The 12,516-nt window shown below is 43.2% G+C and overlaps 1 protein-coding gene across 1 annotated transcript in view; it reads left to right on the forward strand.

Annotated features, from left to right (window-relative positions):
• KLF12 (KLF transcription factor 12) overlaps window positions 1-12,516 on the forward strand; it is a 270,025-nt gene that overhangs the window by 183,268 nt on the left and 74,241 nt on the right. Inside the window, exon 5 of the mRNA XM_066619600.1 lies at window positions 4,194-4,253. Coding sequence (XP_066475697.1) covers window positions 4,194-4,253 — 60 coding nt within the window. The remainder of the gene's footprint in view (window positions 1-4,193; window positions 4,254-12,516) is intronic.

Genomic DNA, 12,516 nt, shown 5'->3' on the forward strand with positions numbered 1-12,516 from the left:
CCCTGTGTCTTCAAAAGTGAAAGAGCAGTGATTGCGCTCCACCTCCTCAAAACCGGAGTGGAGCGCGATAGCTGTGCTTTCACTTTTCAAGACCTGGGGAGCCCTGCAGAGAGTCGTGCAGGGCTCCTCGCACCCCTGGAAGGTTGCAGGAGGCTCTAGTAAGTCCAGTCAAGCCCCTGCAGCTGCCTTAGTGTCGCAATCCTGGGGATTGTATCGCTGCCTCCCCCCTGCCTCCTCGCTGCCCCCGCCCCTTAAGGGGGCAGAGGCCAAGGCCTTCAGGCTAGAGCTGCGGTTTTCAAACTCTCCAGGAGTTTGAAAAGCACAATAATTCCTTGCGGGGATGGGGGGAGGCAGTGGGGGCAGGGGGGAAAGCAGTGACGCGATCCTCAGGATCTTCTGGTTTTGCGGAAGTGGAGCGTGATCACTCTACTTTCACTTCAAACCAGATGGTGAGCCCTGCAGACGCTTCTGCTGGGCTTCCCGCACCCCTAGGACGATGTTGCAGGGACTGGTGAGTACATCCCAGTCCCTGCAGCCCTGTTAGCGACGGGATCCTGGGGATCCTTAAGGGGGTAGAGGTGAGGACCCTCGGGCTGGGGCGTTGCAACACCCCAGTCCGAATACCACTGGGCTAGGGCATCACAGTGTCCCATTTTGAAAAGCCCTGTGTACAACCATAGCCTCCTCAAGTTTCTGGAGACCATTTTGGGAAGCTAAAGGAAATTCTAGGCAGGCCCAGCTGTGTTTTGTTTATAAGTAGGATGATGGATCAGCAGGTGGAACATTCATGAGCTAGAAGCTTTGGAGAAACTGATCCCATCTCTTCCTGTGCTATAAAAAGGATTTTTTTTTCTGTATAGTCATTGCTTAAAACAGTATTAGAAGCTTGTGCTTCTGTTCTTTAGCCATAAGTCTTCATAAGTGTTTGCTCTTTAATCAGAATCATAACTGGACACTATGTTAAGTGATGGGGCATGTATAGTCCTTACATTTAGCTTTTGCTACCCTTTCCCCAAACCAATGGTTTGAAGGGTATGCATGTTTTTTACTGCATGGCTCAGATGTTTTAATTGCACATCTAAGCATTCCGTTTACGAATAGAGTTCTACTCATCAGGGATACACCTTGCTACTGCGTGGGCACCTACTGACAAACAAGATTTTGTGTAATGTGTGATACAGCCCTGAGGCAGGTAGACAATCTTAATTAACATGGGGCAGACCTGTACAAAATATATTATTGCATCCGTAACAGCTTGTACAGGTTGAGACTAATTATTCGCGTGAGTTCCGTTCCAAGCACTCACATGGATGGCAAAAAATGCACTATAGCAAATCAATATAAAAAACAGTTTCTTTGTTCCAGCGATTTAAAAACAGCCTTACTGACCTTTGTGATGTAAGATGAGAGTCATTAAGAACACAATCCAACAATCAATCTCTCTCAAAGTGCTTAGAAAGGCTTCACTCCTCCTTTCACTTCACCCCTCCTTTCACCAGTGCAAAGTATCTTTCTTTCACATGCTCAGGGGGAAGGGAGGGGTCACGGAGAGAGAAGGATTGATGGATTGTCAGCCAGCTGCCCCCCCTCTCTCATTAAGGAGGCTACTGTTAAAGGATGGTTCAGTTTTTAAAACCAATTTTAAAGGGATGCATTTTTCCCCTTCTCCAGGCATCAGCACATTCCTTCTCACTTGCAGGGGCCATTCGTGTTGAGTCAAATCATGTATAATCGTGTTGAGTCAATTCATGTATAAAAAATCTGTGTATAAATAGGCTGGGCCTGTAGTTTAATAGTTTTAATATCAAAATCAGTAAACTATATTTTTTTGTTTAAAAATTCCTCATAAGAATTGTTTTGCTTCACTATGAGCTTATAGAAAGCACTGTATACTTGTTTGCAAGGCAAAAATTTTAGGATTGCAAAAATTCTGGAAAAGAAATTTGCGCTGTGATGGTTTCTAGGATAGCAGAAGCAGAAGCAGGATAGCAGAAGCTAGGATCTTCAGTACAAGCAGGCACTGTTTTGTCTGTTCTCCTGTAGACAGCTGGTTTAGGCTGGACGAATGACAGAGTAGCTAAGGCAATTGTTTTGATAGTGACTAAAGCAAATAAATGCCATGATGTATTTTCCCAGTTGTTACTTTTCCTGTACAGTTTGCAGGCAAAATCCTTTTCTTGTAGGTACAGTTAACCCTCAAATCAATTGGCTAATGTGGGAGAAGTGAGGAGGAGGTGGGGGGTGGAGTGGGGCGGATGGGACTGGCGCAGCTCAGCTCCACCAGATCCTGAACCCCATGTTGGGCTGCACGGTCCAACATGAGACTCTCCTATTCTGTGCCGGCTCAAGACTGGCACAGAATTGAGTGACCCCATTGCAGGGCTGCGTCCCTTAACCAGATGAAGGGGATGAAAAAGACTAGATACTTGATGAAGAATTGTATTTATTATCCTAATGCCAGCTCAAATAGTTGTATGGTGGAAGACAGCAAATAATCACAATGGAACTATTGTGAAGGATGTGACATTTATCAGAGATATTTAAATTAACAAATCTAGCAAAGATTCAAAATGGACATCATGTAGCCTGTAATTTGAAAGGGAAATAGTGTCTGAAATATGCATTGTTGGGAACTGTGCAGAATAGAGTTCTCTTATTCTCCACCACATCACTATATCTTAAGTTCTAAATTAGAATACTTGACGCCTAGCATTTTTGATGATATGCCAAAATAGCAAAGAGAGTCTGGGATATGATCATGGGATTTCACTTCAACACTCATTTCATTTACTATTATTTATAAGTAATCATTGAACTTTATTATCTCTTTTTTTCCTTGGGGCCGTGGAAATTCTGCATTTGTTAATTTCTGCATAAATGTTGCCAACCCTACAAATACATTTAGAACTTAATCCTTGTCATGTCTATTGGAAGTAAGTGGGGCTTACAGTCATGGAAGTATGTGTAGGCTGCAATTCTATACACTCACCTGGGAAAAAGTCCCATTGAAATAACTTCTGTGTAGACATGTGTAGGATTGAGCTATTTAAAATGTAGAGTGCAATTCCTTCCCAGAATCCTCCTTAACAGTAAAGCACAAAATTGTGTTGGATGTTACCCAGAACTTTTTCTGCTTTTTTCTCCTCTAACCTCTGCTCTCCAAGCCAAGGCCTTGCCCAAACTTTACTTTGTGCTTCAGATTCAAGTAAATGTCAAACTAGAGCTTTGGACAGGAGGAGGAGGGTAAAATACTAGAAGTGGAAGTGCACAAGCATGTCATTCTAGTCCTGGGGTGTCAAACTTGTTTCATACCGAGGGCCGAATAGCATTCATGATGCCTGCTGAGGGCCGGAAGTGATGTCATTAGGCAGGAATTGATGTCATTAAACAGGCCATAATAAAAAATAAGCACTTTTTTCTTACTTAGGAACTCATTAACTGCAAACAACAGAAGAGAAAATGCACAAATCTTGATCATATTTCAAGTAATGAGAGAGCCCAATTTTCACATGAGCTGCCCTTTCAGCAGTAACACCACAGCACTGCTCAGCAGATGAGAGCCTGAGGGCCGGATAAAAACCTTGCATCCAGCCCTCGGTCCTTATGTTTGACACCCCTGTTCTAGTCAGTGGCTGGGCTGCTGTGGTGCATACACACAAGAAGGGAATGACACCAGTTGGCCTTATGCTGACCTCTCCACTTGTGAATAGCATGCAGAGATCATGCCCCTTAGTGAAAGATTGATTCTTTTTTAGTCTAGCTATTTAAGCAGCACAGTTGAGGTAAATGTCAGAGGTTTCTTTTATTTGGCAATTATGGTTTTATTATGTCTCTAAACTGCCCTTGGGTAACATTGACTGGAAGGTAGTATAAAATGTATTAATGTTTTTCAAATAGTTCAGCTGACGGAAAATTCACAGATGCCTTTGAAACACACACACACACACACACAGAGTGAGCGTTTACATTTCCAGTGATGGGCATTCTGTAAATGTAGCATTGCATCCACAGCTCTTTCAGTGCTAAGTGAAAGAGAATTTCAGGAGGAGAAATGCAAACCCCAAATGTAGGCTATGTACTTGAGGGTGGATTTTTTGTGGTTGTTGTTGCACATTTGCCTCCCTGTTGTCTACACCCTGGTGCAGTTCCTTGGGGTCTCTTAAAATTCCTAATTGTCTGTGTTCAATTTCCAGAGAGAGCATGTGGGGCTGTGCCAGGTCAGCTGTTAACACTTTTCGTTTTTTCAACTCCAGGTATGAAGTATTTTCTTGTGCATTATATAATGTTGATATTGTGTGCTTGAAATTTCTGGGAAGCAGTTTTATTTCCATCTGTAATGGCTGACCATTGTAAAAGAAAGCAAAGGACTTTCCGAGACTTTGCACAAGATTAGCACTTACGTACTTGCTTCTGGGTTTTCCTCTCTAATAAGGAACCCGTACCCCCTGCCTCCCCACAGGTATCTTTTCGTATCTGCGAGCTTCTAGAACCAACACTAATAAAACATAGCACAGACCTGCACAACATGTGACCAACCAAACCAAACACAGCCCACAAACCACACAGCAGTCTTCCAGGGACTAATGTAAATTTCCTTGTTTTTGTAGACCTGCCTGGGTCTGCAAAAATATGGGCATTATTAAGCACCTACATTACTGGTATGTTGTGCTTATCTTGGAGAATTGCAAGTTGTGCAGACCTGAATGGTTACGTAATACCTACCCTCCAAGAAGAGAATGTTTGTATCCTGGTTAGACAGCACCTAAAACTTTTGGATGTGATCTCTGTCTACTTAATGCCAGCTTCACATTCAGAAGCTTAGTTACTGTCAAGAAGACAAATTATATGGGCTCCTTTCCACATAATAAGTGTGTGGAAGGTCCCTCCCAGATGGTTCAGGCTAGTTTGAATTATTCCAGCAAATCCATTCTTATGAAAGTGGTTTTGCAGGGACAGGGCCTCATTGTTCTACATCAGCGATTTTCAACCGCTGTGATGCCGCAAGGCTGTCTCAGGTGTGCCGCGGGATCAGAGGCTGCTTTGAGCCTCCCTCAGCAGGGAGAACAAGCAAGGGAGCAGCAAGGGAAAGGGGTGGTTACGGCTGCTTTGCATTCCACGAAGCAGCTGAAGAGTCTGCTTGGAGCTTACTGAGCACGACTCAAGCTGCAACCTGATCCTCACTTTCCTGGGAGTAAGCTCCATTGGCTACTATGGGGCTTACTTCTGAGTAGACATGCATAGGGTTGGGCACGAAGGTGGTTGTTGCCTGCCTGCGTGCTGATTGCCCAACCAGAGGAGCCAGGAGGTGGGAGCTGCGGAGTGAGTGAGAAGAGGGAGCCAGAAGTGGGCACACAGGTACATAGTGAGCAAGTCTGCTGAGGCCCCAACCTAAGGACTGGCTGGCAGTCAGGCTGTCTTAGGCTGGCAGTGAAAAGGGTTCCTGAAAGTCCCTTTTCCTTGCCAGTTTGCCTGCAATTCCCCAAAGCGACCCTCCCTGCACTTTGGGGCTTTTAGAGGAAGGGCGCTGGGCCACAATCCTATCCACACTTACCTGGGAGTAAGCCCCATTGACTATAATGGGGCTTTCTCCTGAGCAGGCATGCATAGGATTAGGCTCTAGGGGTGCTATCCCATCCACACTTTCCTGGGAGTAAGCCCCATTGCCTATAATGGGGCTTTCTTCTGAGCAGGCATGCATAGGATTGGGGTACTATCCCATCCACACTTTCCTGGGAGTAAGCCCCATTGACTATAATGGGGCTTTCTTCTGAGCAGGCATGCATAGGATTGGATTCTGGGGCACTATCCCATCCACACTTACCTGGGAGTAAGCCCAATTGACTATAATGGGGCTTACTTCTGAGCAGGCATGCATAGGATTGGGCTTTTGGTTGCACTCTTTTTTTCTCAAATACACAAGCAGGCAATTGGCACTTCTCTCTCTTCCCCCCCCCCCCCCGCATATTCCCCCCATCTCACAATCACAGTTAGCAACTCTCTTAGTGTCCCTCCCCTCACTTGTCTGCACCTTCCAAAGATACAGAATCACTGCCTCACATTCTCTCTCTCTCTCCCCCCACCCCCAGTTTAATCCTGCACTTGTTTCAATCATGTCTCCTCACTGCCCCTCACCCACTATGTGATCAACCTGCCCTGTCCTTGCCAACACTTTCTGGCACTTTTGATAAGAATTTGAACATAGGATTTTTCCTCCTTTTCAGAAACCACATATACTTCCCTTCCATGCTTCTTGTCAATTTTTTTGTCATGTAATGATTTAATTGTATTAATTTTATTAATTCAAGATTAACTGTAATGTAGTAATTTTATGTAAGTAAAAAACTGGTAGTGTGCCTTGACAATTTTAGTGCCTTGTCAGTGTGCCCTGAGCTGAAAAAGGTTGAAAATGGCTGTCCTACATGAATGCCCTCCATGCTGTTTAACACTAGAATGCATTTATTGACACTGATGTTGTCCTAACTGGACTTGTTAGGAAGTCAGAAAGGCTCAAAGATAATGCAGTCACTGGCGCTGAAGTATTTGGACCTATATGCATGTGAGGCAGTCTGGAATTATTCCATGCCTTCCCTGTGAAATTGCTGGGAAGGAAAGGAAAAGCTTCCAGTGTGCCAGTCCTTTGTAGATGCAAAGCCTCACAAATGCTCCTCTCCATTTAGATTTCCTCTCTTATGTTCCATCAGCAAAGCAATGTGAACTCCATGACTGCTATAAGAGAGTTGTTGGAATACAGGATGGCATTCCTCATGATGTTGTAAAATTCTGTACAAGGGATTATTTCTCAAATGCTATTGTGGCATGCCAGGTGTTTGACAGTCCACCAGGTTTTCAGGTTTTCCAGAGATGCAGAGTCTATGTTGATCTGCTGTATATTTTCTGGTGGATTGTTTTCAAATTCAGTTCACTGGGTTACACCAGCCTGGAGTACTTGGAGCAGGCAGGATTGTGTTGTTACAAGATAAAAGAACAATTTTTTTGCAACAAGAGTTTCTAAAGCAGGCATCAGAGTGCTGAATATATTTAAAATGTGATTTCACATTCACAAAATTTTACTCAGATAAAGATATGAGCTCTCGTTATGATCCTTTTCCCAAGTTTGTTCGTACTCTATATATCTTTCAATCTTAATACTCCTTTAAAAAAATAAAATTTTGTTCAATGAGAAATAATTTTACTGTGTTCTGTTTGCTTTCACTATATAATGATAGTTCAACTGTAATAATGCATTGCACCCTCAGCTAATCAATGAGAGTATTGTGGACCTGTATAGAACAAAGACCAGTGTTTCCTCTGCTAGCTTAGGTTTTGAAAATTAGAACTGGCAGCCAGAGAAGGCCAAACAACAGCAGCTGTCCTAGAAGTCAAGTTACTGACAAAATAGGATTAAGTATGATGCTACTTCAAGTTGCTGCAATGGGGGGGGGGGGAGAGAAGGATATCAGAATGCTCTCCAATATAAAAAAACTGCCTGCGTAAACTAGCACATTGGGAAAAGGGTTATACCAGACCGTTCTCTAAGCAAACATGCCAGCAATGTTTTATATGTGAGGATGTTAAAAATGTAGTCCATCATCTGTAGTCAGAAGACATACAGTTCAGATTTCCCAGTTCATGACCTTGCTCTGCATAATATGCACTCAACTTAAATATGACCATTGGTGGGGTAAAATTGCTGACTCGTGAGGTGTTCAACATGACAGCCTTCATGTTTAAAATGGCAGGTCTAACCAGTATGCTTGTAAGGGAAGCATGCCAGGATAGTACCTGCTAAAGGAACAGATTCCTAATGTAACACAACAGGAATCTGGGCATGTAACTGGTACTGTCCTGGCATGTCTGGGTCCAATTTAAATTTCAATCCTGCTATACAAAATGCTATATATAGAGCTCAATCCTTTTCAACTTTCCAGCACAAATACAGCCACAATGCAGCTCCAAAGTAATGGAACAGACATTGCCTTTCCTTGAGGAGACCTCTGTGACTGCCCCCACCACAGGATGCAGAACATACCCTGTTGGCACTGCTGGGAAGTTGGATAGGATTGGGCCCTCAGTTGGCTTTCAGCTTACACCCTGTTTTTCACATAGCAGCAAGGCAGCTTTGGGTAAACAATTTAGTTTGCCCCACATAATGTTGAGATTGAATCATGTCTCTTATACATAAGACCCACTTAACCATTGGTCTGTGATTTAAGCTGCATGGTACATAAGAACAATCTTAACAGTATTCTACAGGTACAAAGGTTGCAACTATATTTCTCTGTAGGTTTTGACCATGCATACTGAAACAAACAATCAGATATGGCTGTGACTGACTCACTGAGGTGAAATGTCATGGTATGCCACTGGGTTCTTTTGGATTTCAGGAATTTAGAGTGTTGCAAATGATGAGGTAAGTTCAAAGGTGCCCAGATAGCTGAGGATGTTTTGCCTATTGTACTCCTGATGCTTTGATGACAGCAGTGGCATAGCTAGGAGAAAGGGGTGGGAGGTCGGCCACCTTGGGTGCCACCCTCAAGAGGAGTGACATCACCAGAGACCAAAATTGTGAAAATCGAGATTGTTAGGAATAACACCATCATGTTATATATAATTTGATGTGTAATTTACAGCAGAATGCAATGAAACAAACCAGAGTGAATATCTCCATTCTATCAGAAGTTATGGCCGAAAAAAACCCCCGAAAAAATATAAGTGTCTTATGTAACAAAAAGTAGATTTCTTTAACTCAAAATGGACCAATGAGACTGTTTGAAAAGCCAATGAGATGTTATTATGACACAGAATGGAACCATTAAGGTGTTAGTAAGATGACCCTTGGGTGGGGGTGGTACGACACCACCAGTGATGAAATTTGTGGAATTTATGGTCTGTAGAAATAATGCTATCATGATATATAATTCGATGTGTATTTTAATGCAGAATGCAATGAAACAAACCACATTGAAATGTCTGTGGTTTATCAAAAGTTGTAGCCAGGTAACCAGAAAAAGAAAACACAACTGACTTATGTAACAAAGTGGATTTCCTTAACTCAAAACTGACCATTGACTCTGAATGTTCTGAGAGCTAATGAGGTATTATTATGACACAGCATGGAACCAATAAGATTCTGTTATGAGTCAGCTCCTTTTTCTATTGTGTGAGTGTCATCAAATTGGACACTTGTTTTTTTGTTGGTTACTCATTGGTTGGGTGACCTGTACTGCTCTATAGTAAAATAAATAAAGTTAATGGGGGTGACAACATGAGTTACCAGACTGGGGGCCAAATCCTATCCAACTTTCTAGCGCAGGTGTAGTTGCACCATCAGAGAGTGCACTGCATCCTGTGGTGGGGTGGGGGGAAGTAATGGAGGCCACCTCAGTGTAAGGGAATAAATGTTCCCTTGCCTCTGGGCTGCACTGCAACTGCATCAGCACTGGAAAGTTAGATAGGAATTGGGCCCTGGGTGACGCTAACCCTAGTGATGTCACTGTTGGGAAGGTTGGGTGTTATTGGTCACTGGCTTAGATGACTTTTAAAATGGATTCTAAACATTCATGGAGGACTATAATTTATCAGTGATTATTAACTATGATGGCTACATTGAACCTTCAAATGTTGGGGCAGTATGTTACTGAGTATTATGAGCAAGACAGCAGGGAAGGGCACTGACATTCATCCATTGCTTGTGAGGAAATATTCATGGCATTTATTTTCTGGCCATTATTATTCATTTCATGTGATGACTATTATTATCTCTTAGCTTCACCTATGTCATGGGGTTGCTGTGAGGACAAAAGAAGGGGAGGAACTATGCACACCATGCTGAGCTCCTTAGAAGAAGGGTGGTATAAAAATGTGTAAAATGTAAATAAACAAATAAATAATTGTGTCAGTGGAGGATGTCAAAAATTTATGGGCCCCTGCTGTCAAATGACTTAGCTACGCCACTGGATGATAATGTGCTGACTTCAGTTGGGATACAGCCAAATTTTTTTAAAATTTGAATAAATTCATTTCAAAGAGTACTAGCTCTTCACAAGTTCTATCAGAACATAGTTATTGTGTGTGGGAAGCCTATATAAAGTAGGTTTGTGGAAAAACCAGACACCAAAATTAACATCATCTGTATTATTCTGACATAGACTGCAAGAGAAGTGTTTATTTTTCACATTTTAAACCACCCTTCCTCCAAAGAGATCAGGGTGGTGTACACAGCTACTCCCCTCCTTTTGTCCTTACAAGAACCTGGTGAGGTAGACGAAGCTGAGAGAAAATGACTGGCCCAGGGTCACCCAGGAAGCTGCATGCCTGAGGGGGGATTTGAGCTTGGATCTTCCAGATCTAAGTCCACCTCTCAGACCACTACTCTGGCTCAACTTATTAATGAAGCACTCTTAGAGGTTCTGTAATGTGTCTTTTTTTATCTTTCTCACCCAGATGTGCTTTCCCTCTCTCTCTTTTGCTGACCACTGTTTTTCCTCACAGTTAGACATTTAGTTTTAATTGCTCTACTTCAGAACCCATGCTGTCACAGTTCTACTGCAAATCAGCGGCTTGGGGAAGTGCTTAACCTTGCCACTTGTGCCATTCGTGCCACTTTCCCCCTGCAATCCCCTACTACTATTTCCCCAGAGGCACATGTGCCTCTGGGAAGTGGAGGAAAGCATCTCCAAGGGGTTGTAGGGGGAAAGCAGCAGGCAAGAGATGAGTTAACCATTCGTCTTCCTTGTCCCTGCAAATTGACATTCACACTTTGTGACATTAGTTTGGCTGACCCAAAATCAAATTAAGTTCCAAAATAAAGATGTGGAGTGTACCACTAGAGGTTGCTCTTATATGAGGAGGTGTTTTGCTTAGATGTAGATGTTTGTCCTTCTCCCAACAATGGGCACAAGATTATCTGTTTTCTCTGCTAATACCTGATCTTTTTCAGCTTTGATAGTAACAGATCACATCAAAACTGGCATTTGTGTTAGATGGTCCTGTCAAAGAGCTTTCATGAAATGTAGGTAATTGCAGATTTTATCCGGTTCTCTGTATGAGTTCTGTTTTGAGAGTGCTAATTAGAGGTAGAGGGACATTCCTATCATCAGTATGCTATGGATTCACAGTTTTGTTTTGGTTTCTTAATGGCATTGATCTGTCTTGCTCTTTGTTAATGGCATCTGCCTGCTTAGCACTGCTTTTTGCCTGAAGTGGCAAAAACTGAAATGTAGCTAAAGTTGAAAATTAATGCTAGTGGCTTAGTGTCTGATAATGGAGAGTACACATCTGGGTGGTTAATATTAAGAGTGTTCTTAGACCATGTTCTTCATATGAACAGTAAGAATGGAGATACTTAGCTTCTCCCTTCTTCACGGCCATGAAATTTGGATCCCCTCTCAGAAGAGAGAGTGGTGAAGCTGAATGAAAATATTAGAGAATAAAAAGAGAAAATGCACTTCTTCAGTTGGAACATAGAATTCATGAGAAGTTTTATTTGAATGTTATGTTAACTTTGATTTTTTTTGCTAATTGCCCATTATTTGTGTGTGTGTGTGTGTGTGTGTGTGTGTGTGTGTGTGTGTGCAAGTAGGGCTTGTAGATTGCAAGGAACCTGGTGCATCTACCTCTTCCAAAGGATCTGTCAGTGAGGGCTGGGTTGTTTACTGTTGGGGTAAGCGGCTACTTTTTCCCTCATTAGAACTATGTCCCCAAGTGTAATGCTTTTTTCCATAGGAGTAGCAGCCATGTACTTGTGTGGGAGCAAATAAAGGGTTGTACTGTATAACACTCTTGGTGTGGGAGCAGGCAGCCCAATTCTTTCTTCGGCGGGGCAGCTGGATGCAGCAGTGCCAAAATGGCAACCGCTGCCTCTAGCAGTACCACCAGAGGTCTCCTCAGGGGAAGAGAACTTTCATCCCCTTCCCCCAGGAAAAGTCCCAAGCCCCTAATGGGGCTTCTCAAGTCTGCACTATTTTGGCAGCTTTGCTGCTCGACACGGAGGATAGGATCTGGAGGAGCAGGGCTCTGCCGGTCCCTCCCCCCTTCCCCACCCTCTCCCCGTCCCCAAGGTCCTCACTACCACCTGGAGCTCTTGGATCCTACCTTCGTAATCCCAACTGTTGAAAATCAAGCATGGATCTACCTGCAGAGCACCATCTGAGGCCCACTTTTATGTCTGAGATATTCCAATGCCTGCGTTAGATAGAAATGCCACCAAGTTGATTGTATTCTTTCTCCATTGAGCTTTGCTGTGTATTCTCCCGCTCCTCAGTTTCCTTTGACTATACAGTTAGCTCCATTTTACCAGATGGGCTGTGTTTGGCAGCTGCAGAATCCAGGTGCCAAATTCTAGAATAGAGCTTCCCATGCTGGCAGGAGGGTCTGCTGTTGCCTTCCTGGCTCACAGCTTGGCTCGCTTTCTGAATGGCAGCTGTGGAGCTGCCTTTGGGGTTTCATTTAGGGGGAAGCTGTTGCGGGCTAGATGACTGCTTGGCTTGGATAATCCTGCTGAATGTAATTTGCAAA

Source organism: Tiliqua scincoides, chromosome 3 (assembly GCF_035046505.1).
Source record: "Tiliqua scincoides isolate rTilSci1 chromosome 3, rTilSci1.hap2, whole genome shotgun sequence".
NCBI classification, from domain to species: Eukaryota; Metazoa; Chordata; class Lepidosauria; order Squamata; family Scincidae; genus Tiliqua; species Tiliqua scincoides.